The 16,444-nt window shown below is 54.2% G+C and overlaps 1 protein-coding gene and 1 long non-coding RNA gene across 2 annotated transcripts in view; one reads left to right on the forward strand and one right to left on the reverse strand.

Moving 5' to 3' along the window:
- On the reverse strand, positions 1-1,619 carry LOC141418742 (uncharacterized). The gene is made up of 3 exons (XR_012443392.1): positions 1,447-1,619; positions 732-845; positions 1-249 (listed from the first exon to the last, which is right to left on the reverse strand). It is a non-coding gene; the product is annotated as an uncharacterized lncRNA (long non-coding RNA).
- Wdr86 (WD repeat domain 86) overlaps positions 1,125-16,444 on the forward strand; it is a 23,079-nt gene continuing 7,759 nt past the window's right edge. Inside the window, exons 1-4 of the mRNA XM_020162002.2 lie at positions 1,125-2,333; positions 8,483-8,624; positions 11,296-11,716; positions 15,417-15,552. Coding sequence (XP_020017591.1) covers positions 2,171-2,333; positions 8,483-8,624; positions 11,296-11,716; positions 15,417-15,552 — 862 coding nt within the window. The 5' untranslated portion in view covers positions 1,125-2,170. The remainder of the gene's footprint in view (positions 2,334-8,482; positions 8,625-11,295; positions 11,717-15,416; positions 15,553-16,444) is intronic.

The following is a 16,444-nucleotide window of genomic DNA, read 5'->3' on the forward strand; positions in this document are numbered from 1 at the left end:
TATACGTCAGACAGAGGACAGGGAGCGTCAACCTCTCAAAGCACTGTTGCCCCAATTCTGAGAGAAAATGCCTGCCTTTTAAAAGGAAATTCCTGGGCTCAGCTTGACTGTGTGACCAGATGCGTGTCTATCACAGCCACAGGCCTTGGTTCTCCAGGTGTCCAGTGCCACTTCTCTGAAGTTGTGTGTCTTGGCTGGCGGTGTACTGCTGTGGTGGTCGGAGAGATAAGGGGTAGAGAGCTGCCTGGTCTAATCGGAGAGCAAAGGAAGTTAATCTTTGTTACTGGATTCTCCAGCAATCAGACGAAGAGAGAAAGAAAGTTAGTTTAATCAAGAAACAGAGTAAACTGACGATCAGGCAAGCTGGCTATCCAAAAAGTTTTTTCTTCTTTTGTGCCACTCTGCCTAGGAAGCTCCCCCACTCCTTTCAACAGTCTCCCTCTGGGTTTCAGGTTTCCTTAGCCCTCTGTCCCCATCTTGATCTCCTCACTCCTTCTGCCTCCTCCTACCTAGGCTGCTGCTCTGAGATACCCATGACTCCCACCTCCCTCTGCCCAGGTGACCTCACTTGGCAGCCACACCTGTGTAGCCAGCTGCCCAAGTCTTCAGAGCTGAATGGTGCAAAGGCCCCCTGAAGTTCAGTCTTGGAGGAACTTAGGATCAGCCAGTAGAGGCATCTCAAAACTCAGCTACCTCCCCAGCCTCCAGTAGTCTGCTGTCACTCAACCCACCTCCACCGGGCTTCCTCCATCACTCCAGGTTCCATCAAAACGCCCAGTAAAACCCTCCACGGGCTCCCCAGTGCCTGTGAAGTAAGCTCCAGGCTCTTTAAGCTGAGGTGGAAGCTGATTTACAAGTTTTGGGGAAAAAGAATGGATTTCTTTGGTTGGGCCACTCGGGGAGTAAAGCCAGCTCTGCCTTGTGGGAGACATTCTCGAGTTTTCCTGGAATCTGACGGGGTCAGTCAGAGCGAGGAGGTCAGGTTGCCCCCTAATGAACTGGCTCCCCAACCCTGAACTGCTCAGAGTCCTGGAGGGCTCCAGAAACAATGCTACCTTTAGGACCTGGAGGATACGAGTGTGAGGGGGTCACCCTCCCCACCCCCAGCGAAGTCTGCACCGGAACTGCTCTAATGGGAACCAGCAGACCGCGCGCTCCGGGAGGGCTGCGCGCCCGGTGTGGGATTCCTGTAGACCTCAGTGGGTCACCCAGCCGAGGGATCGTGGGGCTGGTGATGACGGGGGAGGAGTGAACCTGACCTCCCCCGGAGCTCACAGACCCGGCCTTCAGCCTCCCACCGGCTCCCGCCCCAGCCCCAGCGGCCTCGTGGCCGCCCCTCCCCTTGGAGGGACTTCGATAGAATTCGGGGTGCGCGCGATTTCCCAGTGAGGGCGATCTCAGGAGTAGCCCTGTCGCGCCTCCACCGGGGGGACCGTCCCCAAGTACCTGGACCCTTCCGTCCACCTGGTCCTCCCTTGTCCCGACCCTAGGTTCTGGAGTCAGCACCGGCGGGTGTGACAGGGGGCAGAGCTCCGAGGCGCAGCTTGGGGAGTCCGGAGGGTGGGGGTGGCACGTGGAGCTGTCCCCTGGGCGGGATCGGGGGCGGCGGGCGGAGGTCAGCCCCGGGGGACGGCGAGGGAGGGCTGCGGCAGGGGCGCTGGCGCGCAGCCAGAGGAGTGGGAGGGGACAGGTTAGGGGGTGGCCTCTGAGGAGGAGCCAGGCTGCACTGTATTGTTCCGCGCCAGGTCGCTCCGAGCGCGCGGCACCGGCCCGGGAGGGCGCGCGGGGCGCTCGGCTTCCCGGGTTCCTCTGTCCACTCCGGTCTCCGTGGGCGCGAAAAGAGGGGGCGCCTCCCTGCGCGCCCCGAGACGCTGCTGCCCCGCCGGCCGGGTGGGGTGTGCGTGTTCCGAGCGGGTCCCGAGAAGGGGCGGTGTGCGCCCGCGCACCTGGGGCTCTCAGTCGGTGGGGGCGCCCCCCCCCGCGGGGCCTGCGGGCACGGGGGCCAGTGGACGGCGGAGAGCTAGGGTCCCAGGCGACCGTCCGCAGGAGCGGGGCGTCCCGGCCCCCTGCGATGGCCGCGGGCAGGCCCGGCCCCATGGAGCCGCCGAGCGGACGCAGGACACCCCTGTCTTGTGGGGTGTAGTTCCTCTCGGCTAACCAGGCCAGCGGGATGGGGGGCAGCGGGTCGGCCCTGAGGGTCTGCGCCGACCACCGCGGGGGCATCAACTGGCTGAGCCTGAGCCCCGACGGGCAGCGCCTGCTGACGGGCAGCGAGGACGGCACGGCCCGGCTCTGGAGCACCGCGGACGGCCAGTGCTGCGCGCTCCTGCAAGGTAGCGACCCTCCCTGGCCTGTTGGCCGTCTGCCCCAGAATGTGGACCTCACTCCTCCGCCCGCAGACCCCTTTCTGAGAGTGTAGCCCCTGCGATCCCACACTGTCCTGGAGGAGCAGGGTGAGGAGCCGGGGGTGCTGGGGTGCGGTGGGCTCAGGGGCTGCGGCTGAGGCCAGGTCGTTGGTCAACGGCTGCACCATTAGAAAACAGAAAAGAAGTCACACCTATACCCTTCCCAAGAACGACTTCCTGTGTCACTGCCTGACCTGGCCACCTTTAGAAAGACATTTTCTCCAGGGCCACTGTGGTGACAATGTTGTGTCTTTTGGGTGCCTTCACGTTGTTTACCCACGTACAGACACGAAACTGAGGCTTGAGATCAGGATCTTGCCCAGGGCCCCACCGCCACTGAGGGGTGACGTTGAAATTTGGACTCATTCCCTCTTGTCCACTACCTTGACCAACTCTGTGGCCTCATCGCAGCTGTGTCAAAAGGAAATCATGAAGGGTGTGGTTGATCCCAGTTTCTTAGGGTGTTGATGTGTGTGCATGTTTGTGGCGGAGAGGAAGTATGGAGTGTCACATGCAGTAACAAATGTAACTCCATGACACTTTTATTGGCGCCTATCTGTGTTCTCATTCTGGGGAGAGTATCTTCTGAGTTCAGTGTGGATTTGGGGGTCCCTCCCAGCAGTGTCCCAATGACAGCACCCTGAAGAGGCAGCGGGGCCTGTGCACTGGATACACCTCTTAATCACAGTGGCTTTTTCTCCATAATCAGCAAATCCTGGGTGGCCTCATGCAGCCCTTCTAGCTGGGATAAGATGTTAACCTCAAAATTGGCTGATCTTAACACTTGGTTTCAAGCAAAAGTTTTAGGTAGCTATTTCAGAGCCCAGTAGGGACCAATGTTGGATTCCCAGTTACTTGGGATTTGGTGTGGATAACAGTAAATTGGCCACAAACCAATACACATGCCTTCCCTCTTCCCCAGTCTCACACACTGACAGGCACCCACATAGGAAGAGAAGAGCTGAGGTCTGTTAGAATTTTTAAATCCAGCTTGTATTGCTTCTTAAATATAAGACCAACTGGAGGGGTTTCAGAAATGCAAATTCTTGGGCTCCAGCGATCCCCCAGGAACAGAACCCTGGAACTGGCATTTCTTTTTCTTTTTTTTTTCCCCTCTGCCAGACCTGTATTGTGTTGGGTATTTTCAAGATAGAGTCTCGTGAACTATTTGCCTGGGCTGGCTTCAAACGGTGATCCTCCTGATCTCTGCCTCCTGAGTAGCTAGCATTACAGGTGTGAACCTGGTATGGAACTAGCATGTCTAACAGGCTTTCTGGTGACTCTGATGCACAGCCCACCCCACATGTCAGGTGGAGTTCTCCGCCATGGAGCTCCAGGCTTTTCCAGGCCGACTGTGGCCTGGTGGGCACTGGCTTGCTCCAGCTCTGGAGTCCAACCAAGCTTCCAGGATCCACCCTCATGCCCAGCTTTGTGTCTAGCATCTGCATTGATGGCTCTGACAGCTACTTGCCCCTGTAAGGCACTGCCATGCTCTTTTCCAGTGAGGGGTCTGAGTTGCCCTGGTTGAAGGCCATCCCCACTGGAGGAAACTTGAATGGGAACTCTGCTTGCTTCTGTTCTTACGAAGGTTGGCATTTCAAAACTTTTCAAGGACAGAGGGGACAGAGGTAGCTTTTCTTTATCCTACTTATAGATTTCACTTGCAAGAGTCACCATGGGTATGCCGTAGTCCTTTGTGTGGCCCCCAAGGAAAGCATGGTCTTGCCAGCCCTTCCTTCTAAAAGATTTTTTTTCTCAGTGAAATATTAGTAAGATGTGCGCACATTTGTTTCATACCTCACATTTTATAAATGTACATTCTGGTACTTCTTTATTGTGTGGTTAATCCTCACAACTGAGTTTAGATGGAATTTATACCAGTTTTATGGATGAGAATGGGGAGGTGCAGACTTATTTACTGACACACAGCCAGTATTTTCTACAGTGAGTATTTTCTAGATACCTCCCTTAGGTGTGGCCTCAACATTTCCCGCCACCCCACAGTGCATAGCGCACTATGGGACTTTTCCAAGGTCATATGGACTGGTCATGGCAGCCTGCCTGTGTGGATGCTGCTCTTACTGGGACACTGCTGCATGGGAAGTTGTGCCCAGGCCATGTGGCCAGCCAGAGGCAGTTCCAATCCCTAGGTTCTGCCTTGCAACCCAGGCATCCTTCCTCTTGTGAAGGGTGAACCCTTGTACAGCTCCAGGCCCACAGAAACCTCCAAATTCAAGCTTGTTGGTTGGCCAGTCCTGGATCTGCTGGGCAGAGTGGCCAGGACTGACAACGCATCATGCACTTTTCCTCTGAAGACAGTTTTCTTTCTCCATTCTCGAAGCAGAGGCAGTCAGGAGCCAGAGGCTTTGCTGGGTATCTTTGGGACATTTGTGCAAGGGGTGGGATGGATGGAGGCAACAGGGGTTGGTCCCCGGGGGGTGGCGGGGTTTGCCAGGCAAGTCGTAGCTCTTCCTGCAAGAGCTACAGTTTCGTAACTGGAGTTAGTGGAGTGCAGCCTCCTCCTTTATCATTGCTGGTGGACAGATGGTCCTCTCCACAGGTCACTATTCCCCCTTAGCATACTAGGCTGGAGTAAGTACGTGACCAAGTACATGGTGTCATTCCTGTCACCATGTGGTTGTTGGAGTGATCAGTTGTTTTGCTGTCACCAGGAGGAAAAGAAGGCATTTTTTACATTTCATGCTGCATCCAATGCATATTCCGGTTGGGGTCCCCTGCAGCCCCAGTCTGGGCCACTTGTCCTGGGTGTGAGGAAGCAGCTGGGCCTCAGAGCTCGCTCAGCAAGGCCGGTTGTGTAGGAAGGCAGGCAAGGCCGCTGTCTGGGCAGGAAACCGGGGAGCTGCCGTGCGTTCTTTTGGATGGAACTGCATCTTATCTACATTCTTCATCCCTTTGAAAATATTTATTTTCAGTTTGGCGTTTATGCTTATTCTGCACAATTCCAACAGCTAAGACCGACCACTGTGGTCCCTGGAGGCATGAAGGACTCTGGGGCTGGCCGCCTTCTGGGGTGACCCCCTCCGGCCTGGGGCTGGCCTGTCTGGGATCGTGTGGAATCTGGGTTATGGGGGTCAGGGCTGTGCCACATGGTGGCGCCAGAAAGGGCCCTGCTTCTGGCTGGCTCTGACTAGAAGACAGAGAGAGGGCTGTGGGTCAGCCTGGCTCCAGTTCAGGGATGAGAACGCTTTTTACATTGAAACACTTCGGGGCTAGGACGCAGTTGACTTCTCGTCATTATTACCTCTTTTCTCCCAGGCTGTGTGAGCATTTACATTTTTTACTGATTTTGAATCTGATTTTTCTCTTTCCACGTGGTGTAAGGCGGTCCCAACACCTCAAGCCTTCAGCAGCCCTGGCTTGGTGGCTCACTAGCCACACTTAAGCTCCCCTGATTTTCTTGGTTTAATTTACAGCTCACCCCTGCATTTGACCTTCCTGCCATGTGGATGAGTTGTTAGCAGCTGGGCCCTCTTGGATTAGCCTCTCTTGGCCTCAGCCAGCCTTGGAACACAGTCCTTAGGGGGCCGTTTGAGGAGATACCTGTGCAAATCCAGTACCTGGTTGGCCTGGCACATGTTGGCTGCCCTCCGTGGGGTCTCCCCAGCCCTCTAGAGACCCCAAAGTGGCTCCACCTTGAACTCTGTGCTCAGCACCCCCTACAGCAGTTTGGAGGGTGGGAGAGAGATGATTTCAGGGAATGTTTGTTGACAATCTTAAAATATTTTATAAATTTTTTAGTATTGGCAGAAATCTGGGCTCTCACATTTGCCCTCACGTTTTTTGCCAATGTGGATTTTAAGGGATCCTAATCCTGCATTGTTTTCAGAGCAGCCTGGTGTGTGCGCTCCAAGAGGAGTGGAAAACGTTGTTTTAATTCTGTTTCTTAGAACCCAGGAAGTTGATTTCCTTCCAAGAGTAACTAAGCTTAACTCAGGACCTAAAAAAAAAAAAATTCAATCATCTTAACACCACTCAGGAGATTCTAAAATCCCTCTTGTGCTGACACCAGCCATGTTTTAAAAACGAAGAGTAAAAACTTCTTCCACATCTCTGTCATCCCAACCACGCAGGAGGCTGACAGCAGGAGGATCACAGTTCTAGACCAGCCTGGAAAAAAGTTCCAGAGAAACTCAAAAGAAAAAGCTGGGTACGGTGGTACATACCCGTAATCCCAGCTACTACAGGAAGCATAAATAGGATTGCAGTCCAGACGGCCCAAGCAAAAAGAAAGAGACTATCTCAAAAGTAACCATAGAAAAAAGGACTGTGGAGAGCACCTGCCTAGCTAATCCCAAAGCCCTAAGTTCAAACCCCAGAACTACCAAAAACAAAACCCAAATCCTCCTCATCCCAAGTCTGCAGCAAGCCTTATATGGTGGTAATGGTTGCATGGAGCAGAGGTGCTGTTGCTCACTAGCCACTCCTGGCTTTTGTTGATTTAATTGAATTTTAAATAAGATTTAAAAGTCTTTAAAATAAGATCCTAAATGTAATAAACACCCCCAAATATGTGGGCTCCATCCCTCTGTAAAACAGTTCTCACATTCCTTCAATTCTGTTGATTTTCTGGTCCTCAAATTCCTCTGGTGCACAGGGTCAAAGGTTGCTCTCCCAGCTGGAACAATTTTATCCTGATCAGAGACCTTGAGGGCTTCAAGGGCTCCTTAATAAGGAGCTGGGCATGAACGCTAACCCCCGCCAGGGCCATAGTGAATGTCTGTAGCCATGGCACCCATAAGGTAGAACTCAGGACCTGCTACTGGGCTGGTCAGATTCCCAGGCTCTGCTCATCCTCCACTGTTAGACCCCAGCCCCTGACATCTGCTGGCTGCCTGGGCCTTTTCCACCAAGCACTGCAGCATGCCTGATTCACGTGCTTCTCCTTTCCCTGACTGCTCCTTGTAGAACTTTCTGGATCCTCAGCACTCAAGCCCTGCCCTGTCCAGCCACTGTCCCATGGTGAGCTGAGCCTCTTGACTGTAGTTGGTAGGTACTCAATGACTTTCCTCCTGGGCTGAGGCTCTCTGAAGGCAGGTGTCTTCGTCTGTCTTGTGTCAGTGTTCTTGAAACACTTAATCCCTTGAAATAATTGCAGTTCATTCTTGCATGGTTCCTGAGGCCAAAAGTCAGAAATCAAGGTGTCAGCACCCATAAGTATCCCTGTAGGGGATAATCTATTCCTTGCCTCTTCCAGTGGCTGGTGACGGCTGGCATTCCTTGGCTTGTGGCCGCATCACTCACTGCCTCCACCTCTTCTTTGGTGCTTCCCTTCTGCCTCCCTTGTAAGGATGTTCAGGGTCCACCCAGATAATCAGGGTCATCTGCAAACTAACATCCATCAATTTAGTCATATCTGCTCAGACCCTTTTCTGAGTAAGGTCATCTTTCATGGCAGTCTGATAGTAGTGGAGCTGTTGCTGCTTTCCACAGAATCCTGCCCAAACGTAAGAAAAACTGTACACAGCATCTACCACATGTAACTCATACTACGTGTCCTGCCACTGTAACTCAGTCTACACGATGGCCTGTCAGGTGGGTATTGTCACTATCCTCGTTTCAGGTGAGGGAAAAGGGCCACAGAGGTGGAAGGAGACATGCCAGGGCAGTCAGTAGCAGCCATCCAGATCCTGCCCAACCGTCCTCTGTACGTCCTGTCCCCTAGCATCGGGTTTGCAGAACACAAAGGTGAAAACCTTGAAAACAAAAGGAAGCTGAGGGAAGGAGAACAGGTCTCAGAGGGAGGGTGAGCGTCCCTGTGTTGCTCCAGGTACCCCATGATCCTGAGCGTCTCGCAGACTGAAAACCGTCATTTTGAAAGCACTAGTCTTGCTGGGTGTGGTGGTGCATGCCTGTGATCCCAGCCCTTGGGAGGTCGAGGCAGCAGGGTCTTGCCTGGGCCACAGTGAGTTCCAGGTCAGCCTGGGCTACATAGTGAGCCCCTGCCTCCAAAAAAGAAAAAAGAAAGAAAAAGGAAAAAAAAAGAACTACTTTCTTTTCTTCCTGACTTGTTTCCCTGCCCTCTGCCATCTCTCTCCAATATCATCTCTTGTCTGTAGGACATGAGAGCTACGTGACCTTCTGCCAGCTGGAGGAGGAAGCCGCCTTCACGTGCAGCGCCGACTGTACCATCAGGAGGTGGGATGTGCTGACTGGGCAGTGTCTGCAGGTGTACCGGGGACACACGTCCATTGTGAACAGGTCAGTTTGCCTGGGGCCTTGGACTCAGTCTTGTCAGGACACTTGGCTGGATGAAGGGATCAGAGATGCAGGGCCCTGCCTTGACCAGAGCTGACTGCCCCAGGCCACGGGGTTGGGAGACCTTGCAACACTGCACTGGTCCTGAACACCCCCTGGGGAGCAGGGCACCTTGACTGCCCCTGCTGGGTGCAGGGAGGGGACGCTGCAGCTGCACCATGCGCTCATGGGGACAGTAGACTTGAGTAATTGGTACCTGATGGTAGACCAAGGTCCAGAGGAGGAAGGGGATCACTTGGAAGATGCAGTAGGGATGTTTTTAAACATCCCTCCCATGTGGCTGCTGAAAGTCCCCAGCCCCTTCTTTCCTGGCTGAATTTTTTCCTTTCCTTATTGAATTTGGGCTGGAGCTAAGCAGTGGAATTCCTTTGCTGATCAGATCGATTTGACACTACTTTTGTAGTTTGTGATGATCACCCCAGGCTCCTGAGGAGAGACCCAGTACAGGGAGCCTTGGTCCTATGGCCCTTGTGGCTTCATTGGCTTGGGAGGGTCTGAGGGCTGGGATGGGCGGGCACACAGGGGAGGATGAGCTGCAGTCAGAGCCTGCCAGCCGCTGCATGGCTTCAAGCATGTTGGGCAAAACCAGCAGGCACATGGGTCATCCAGCTTGCTGTAGTACCAGGTGCCTCACTGGGACAGCCAGTGGTGTGTCCAGCCAGCCCATGCCTCCAGCAGCTGTTGTCCTTCCTTCCATGAGCAGTGGAGGTGACCAGCAAACAAGAGGTAGTGGAGAAGGGTGTAAAAGGAGAATGCAGGTCTCACAGCTCACACGGGCCTCTTCCTGGCAAGAATTTTGTGGTTGAGGGGAAGTGTGGAGTCAGCACAAGGCCATGATAGGCCTTGGGACAAGGCCATGTCCTCACGTGACCACCTTGTCGCCAGGTTGCTGATCAGGAAACTCAGTAGCTTCTCAGAAGCAGAACTGGATGATGTAAGATGGAAATCAGGCCTTGCCAGGTTTAGTCTCCTGTTTACACACAGTGTTCACATATACTCATTTGCACACACGAACACAATCCAGATGCACTCACACACAGGTGCACATTGCATACAGCATATACCCATACACACAGACCATAGGCACACATGCCCACAAACTCACACATACATACGAATACACCTATATACAAACACACATACAAATGGGCCCGCAACATATATCTGTACACACATGCATAGGCAGCATGCACGTGCATGAACTCACATACACATACAAACATGTATACACAAACACATGCACACACACGAATTCACAATGTACACATAAACGCATGTATACACAGACATACATGTGTGCATGCTACACGCGCACAGGCAACATGCTACCCACATGAGCTCACACATGCACACGAGTACACAGCATATACCCCCACACACAGGGTGCACGTACATGTAAACTCACAACATACATATAAACACATGTCTACACGAGCACACGTACACATGCATGCAGTATGTACCCATACTTACACAGGACCGCATGCACACGCAGAAGCACACATACACCCGCTCTCATCCATAGGTGGCTGTTGTAAACCCAAGCTCCAGGCAGATATTTGCACAGTTAGGTGACAGCATTCCCAAGTGGTGAAGGGTGTGAGGTGAGGACCTGGGACTCACTTCCTTTGGGGTTGTCAGGGCTGGGTCATGTCTGTGAGCATCTGGGACGCTGGTGCCTCAGTGGCCTGGCATCCTTGCCATTACACACTGCACCATGCCTAGGCAGGATTCAGTCATGCTCCAGTGCCCCTGTCCCCAGAGCGTCACCATTCCTGATGCAGAAGGGGTCCTGACCCTTGGCTAAGCCTTGCACTCCATTCTAACCGCAGCTATAGCCTCAGCCCTTTGTGGCTCCTCCCTGGGGGTGCAGGACTTCTTAACGAGGTTCTGTTTTCTGGGGGAGAAGTTTGTAGCATTCAGCAGAATCAGTAACTCGTGAATATTTACCTCAGGAAGCCTCCTGTCTGCGGCCAACCGGTTCCACTGAGTGAAACCCTCCTGGCTCCCCTACCCAAAGTTCCCTACGGCCCCTTCCATTGTGCGCCTGGAGCCCCATGGGGGCTGTGCCCTGGAGCTGCAGGTCTCCAGGTAGTGCTTGGGTAGGGCTCACCATGAGAGTTGACATCAGAGGGCTGTCCCGCCACTGCGGCTCTGTCTGACTGCCTGATATGGGATACTCTGGGCACACTCTGGAGCCAGAGTGGCAAGAAGGGCTTTTGAATTCCTTGCAGCCTCCCCAGGGCTCTCACTGCAAAATGTGCCTGCTAGCCACTTAGGTCTGAGCTATTGCCAGCTGGTCCCACGTAGTCCTGATTTTTAATGGAAAGTCCTGTGTCACCAGCAACCTTTGTACTATGAGCAAAAAGGGAGGGTGGGCCACCCACCTGTCCCCTCCCTCCTTGTTTCCTCTCTGACTCTGTGGAGCATCTCTGGGAAGGAGAGGGCATCCGGGTGGCTTCCGGGAGGCAGGGCACTTTGAGCTGGACCTTGGAAGGTGAGTGTGGTGGGCTGTAGAGGCTATGCCAGCTGCAGTGCTGAGGCTACCTCATGGGGACTGTGGATTCTGACATCCTGAGTGTTGCAGCCCTGTCCCTTCCCCTCTTGCTTGCAGGATCCTGGTTGCTAATAACCAGCTCTTCAGCAGCTCCTACGACCGGACAGCACGCGTCTGGGCTGTGGACAAGGGGCAGGTGTCCCGGGAGTTTCGTGGCCACCACAACTGCGTGCTGACCCTGGCCTATTCCGCCCCTGAGGACCTCTCTGGTGCTCCCTGCCTGGAGGCTGCTAGCACAGGGGGGCTCCTGGTGACCGGCAGCACAGATGGAACGGCCAAGGTGTGGCAGGTGGCCAGTGGCTGCTGTCACCAGACATTGCGGGGCCACACAGGAGCAGTGCTGTGCCTGGTGCTGGACGTGCCCGGCCACACAGCCTTCACAGGCAGCACAGATGCCACCATCCGTGCCTGGGACATCCTGAGTGGGGAGCAGCTGCGGGTTTTCCGGGAGCACCAGGGTTCCGTCATCTGTCTGGAGGTGAGGCCTGCCCAGTCACTACCCAGTTACCCATCCCGTGGGGAAGGTCAGTGAGGGAGGGGGGAGGAGAGAGAGTCCCGAGAAAACTCATGGGGCCCTCACCATCTAAACACCTCCCACTAGACCCCATCCCAACACTATTGCATTGGGGATTAAGTTTTCAGTCCCTGCTTTTTTGGGGGTTACACTTGGATCGCAGCAATGGGAGGTTTCTCAGGAAAATGGATACTAAGTTGGGTGAAAAGGAGGAAATTGTGAAAATGTGTTGAGATGGATGGACTTGGGCCAGGGCAGATAGTCCTGAAGAGGTGATCAGACAGGAAAAGTGAGTTTATTAACAAGGCCTATTTGAGCGGGGCGGGGGGGGGTGGTAAATGCTGTAACCCCAGTACTAAGGAGGCAGAGACAGGAGCTATAGAACAAGACACAGTCTCAAAAAAACAAAACCACCAAAGCCTGTTTACCTGGGCCTTGAGGAAACTGCTGTGTTTGGTGATAAGAATGTTTGTTTCTTCCCCCTGAGCCTGGAGTTTCATCTCTTTAAGGAGAGAAAAGAGAGTCAGCACTTTGCACCTGCTGGTTTTCACGTGCCTTTAACTCAAAGCCATCCTTATGCCAAGGCAGCACGTTTTGGGGCAGTCCATTCTGCCAGGCTTCATACTTTCCGGGTCCCGGTTTCCTCACCTGCAGGTTTTGGTGGTGACATCAGCCCTCCTGGTCTTCCAGGGGCCGTGAGATTTGGAGACGGCACTTGTGAAAGTGGCGTGAGAATCTTGCCCGGAACAGTGGGCCCCACACTGACCCCCCAACTTGCTGGAGTATGTGGGGGCAGGGCTGTAGGTGGAGAGGGTGAGAAGGCAGAGGGATTCCCATTTACATCTGGGCTCTGAGCTGGCCAGACAGTGACAAGGCCTCCAACTAAAAAAGACATGAGGTTCCCAGTATACAGTGGCCCCTGACCCCTGAGGCTTCTGGGCCTAACCCGGGGGGCCTTGTGAAGGAGGCAGATGGCATGTCTTTCCTGTCCCTTTGTGGTGTTAGGAGTATGGTTTAAAAACTTCAAGTATGGAACTTTTCAAATGTAAAGTATAAAGAACAGTAAAACACACAGAGGAATGCACTCTTGAAATCAAAGGTTAATGTTTTGCCTCTAAAGAAATAAAACATGAATAAAGGAGCCTCCTAACAGTTCCACCACTCCCAGTAGCACCGAGAGCTGGGAACCAAGTCTTTTATACATGAGCCTCTGGAGGACACTGAAGATCCAAACCATAAGCCAGGAGTGGTGGTACATGCCTGTAATCCCAGCTACTGGGGAGGTGGAGGCAGTAGGGCCTTAAGTTCAAGGTCATCCTGAGCAAAGTTAGCTTGAAACCCTATCTGAAAAACAAATTAAAAGCTAGGGATGTAGCTTAAGTGGAAAGTGGAGGCACTGGGTTCAGTCCCCAGTACAGGGAAACAACAAAACCGCCCATAGCAGCCCAGCTGAGGCACTGGGCTAGAGAAGAGAGAGGCACTGCTGGGTCCCCGCAGCAGGCTTTGCTTGCAAAAGCCCTGTTCCACCAGCCCCACAGGGCTGAGTCTCTTCAGGTGAGTGCTAGCTGTGAGCACACTGTGCCTGGGACATTTGTCCTCAGGACACCTGCTGGGGGGAGATTATCTGCTACCCAGAGTAAACAAACTAGACAAGTCACTGCCCATGGCTTCACTGCAGACAAGGGGTAGATGCAGGATTCGAACCCAGGACAGGACATCTCCAAAGCGAGTTGCAGGAGCTGGCTGGCAGGTGCAAGAGTAGAAGACAGTTGTGCAGGTGGAAAGGGCTCCCCACACCAGGCTGAGCAGGGGGCTTCTTCTGACGTTTTGCTCTGGAGCAGGATCTCAGTTCTCACTGCCGTCTGAAGCCCAGCCTTGCTCGTGGCCTGGCCAGCTGCTTCTCTTTGCACTGCCCAAGCTGAAGGGAGGTGGTGGCCCACTCGCCAGGAACCTCAGAGCACAGCTGGGCCTGGAACCTTGTCCTGCTGTCTGCTTTGATGGATCCTGCCTTGGGAAGAGTCTCATAGGTCCTGGCTTTTGTGACGAGGCCCTTTGGCTCTTCCTGTCAGAGTCTGACTCGTTTACCCATCTACCTGGGATCTCCTTTCCCCTCCTCAGCCACTCTGCTGCTCCCACGGGCGTCCTGTCAGAGGGCCGACCAAGGTGAAGAGCTGGCCTAGGGCGGTGCTCACAGCTCAGCCCCGGCCCATGGTGGCTCAAGGTCTGGGCTTTGAGAGTGTGCTGGTGGTCAGTTTCAAGCCTAGTGGCCACAGGCCCTGCATCAACAGGATAGGCTGTCTGGGGAGCAGGAGTGACTTCCCTTCGTCCTCAGCAGTGCGGCTGCTCGGTCACCATCTTCAGAGTGAAAGCCCTGTAGCTGTCAGGAACTGTGCTCCTGGGTGGTGCAGGCAGTCAGAGGTCTGAGTGCAAGTGTTCTGGAATCCTGCAGAAGCTAGCTTGGTTCCCTTGGAAGTAGACTGGTCGACTCAGGAGGCTACACCAACTGAGGCCAAAGGTGATCCAAGCAAGAGGTCAGAGCAGGACTACGAGATGCGGTGACCTTCCACAGGATCTACCCAGAAGCCTTGCTTCCAGGAGCAGTCACACTGTGTACCCCAGAGGATAAAAAGGTTCCATCTTCTCTAGCCACAGAGATTGGCCAAGGCGTTTGACCTTGACTGTGGCCAGGGTGGCAAGATGAGGCGGGTTACTTGAAGCCCTGCCCTCTGGGATTTGGAGAGGGAGGTAATACGAGGAAACTGAGTCAACCTATGGAGTTGAAGTGAAAGTGGCCCAGGGTGTGACCAGATGGAGGGTGGATAGGAGAGATGGGTTAAGGATGCCCAGTGGCCAGCATGAGTGGCCCTCCGTTGGCTTCCCCCCAGAGAAGGGCCCTGGACGCCAGATCTACTTCTGTTTCCTGGCCCTTGGGCCCTGGCAGTGCTGGCTGAGGGCTCTTGGCTCCTGGGCTATCAGTGACCCCAGGTGACTGCATCGGAGCTGTCCACCTGTCCTGGGCTTCTCGTCCATGTCTCTGCTGACATTTGGTCCAGGGGAAGTCACAGCATTTCACTCATAGTCTTCCTGGGTGCACTTCTTGAGCTGGTGCACCCGTCCATCCTGTCAGGGCCCCCTCATCTCACAGGGCCTTTCCTTTCCTGCCAGTCCGGCACCCGTAGATGGCTGGGACAAGCCTGTCTTTGGGGCTTGCTGAGTCCACCTCCCACACTCAACCCAGTCGGTCATGGCGTTTTAGCTCTTTCTCCTTGCCCTTCTGCAAGTGAGAGTCCTGTGTGGAGGCCCTTTTCTGGGAGCCCCCTTCTCAGCTGTGACAATGGGAAATGGTCGGTGCTGTGTGGGTGGTCTGTTCTCCTCCTGCTGCTGGTGTCTGTGGGTAAAGCACTGTGGTCAGTGCCTTGTTTACAGCAGGGTGCAGATGGCAGCGGCTCTGCCTCAGGGCTGGGGTCTCTGCCTCCTGTGCCCACCCTGCCCTGTTAAGAGGGCAGGCTGCTACCCTGGGGTACTGAAGTGGGCTCTCCAGTGGGGCCTCTGGGGCCTTTTGGTGTCACCCACCATCTCAGCACTGTCATAGAGGGATCTGGGGTGGCCTGGCTGCCAAGACTGGCACGCTTGGTGGGCCAACCCTTCCCCGCTGCTCCTCCAGCTCGTGGACCGGCTCCTATACTCGGGCAGTGCCGACAGGACTGTCAAGTGCTGGCTGACCGACACCGGGGACTGTGTGCGCACATTCCCGGCCCACAGGCACAGCGTGAGCACCCTCAAGTACCACGCAGGCACCCGTAAGTGACCTGGCCCCTGCCGCCCCCAAACCCTCCTCTCTCCTGACTTGTCCTTCCGCCTCTGTCCTGCCTGCGTGATTTCCCTCACAGTGCCCTGGCTGCCTATTGAGGGTCTTTGGCACCCAAAGGCAGCACTAGGGCCTCCAGTGACACGCTCCTCCTGCTTTTTGCAAAGACCCAAATAGGGCCTTGGGGCTCCTCCCCCCTTTACAGGAATGTGGGAAGACCTGAATGTTCAAAAGTCCTGGGGTCAAGAACACATTCTAATTCTCCAGGTGAGACAGTGACACCCTTTAATCCAGCCAGACTCAAGGCCCGTGGGTTTGGCCTCACTCAGTCTTAGGTTTGACTATGGAAAAATTCACAAAAAATGGAAGTTTAAATGAGGTCATGGTTTATTTTCTCTCAGATAAAAGACTTTCAAAGACTAGAGGTCTAGGATGGAATGGGCAACCCCATTCCCCACAAAGTCACGAGGCATCTGAATCCCTTCTCTCAGTTGCTTCCTCCTTCTGTCTTTAATGGAGAATCATGGTTCAAGATAGCTGCTGGGGTACCAGCCATCATGTCATGTTTTAGGCAGGCAGGAAGAAGTGAGGGGCAGTGGGGGTGAAGAGAGAGGGAAAAAAGAAAGCTCTATCTTCTAGCTAAGCAGGTTCTTTTAAGATGGCCTGGAGGCCCCACGCAGAGACTTCTGAGTATAGCTTTTTGACCACTGTGTCTGCAAGACAGGCTGAGTCAGTCTTTTGGGACATTGCTGCGGAAATGAGTAGAAAGAAAGAAAGGCAGAATGACTTGCTGGGGAGACCTGTCTGTCCCACAGGTCTCAAATTGTCACACATCTGGGCCTTGCAGGCTCTGTCTACACTCCAGGCACACTGAGAAAAGGCAG

The sequence above is a fragment of the Castor canadensis genome, chromosome 2 (genome assembly GCF_047511655.1).
Source record: "Castor canadensis chromosome 2, mCasCan1.hap1v2, whole genome shotgun sequence".
NCBI lineage: Eukaryota > Metazoa > Chordata > Mammalia > Rodentia > Castoridae > Castor > Castor canadensis.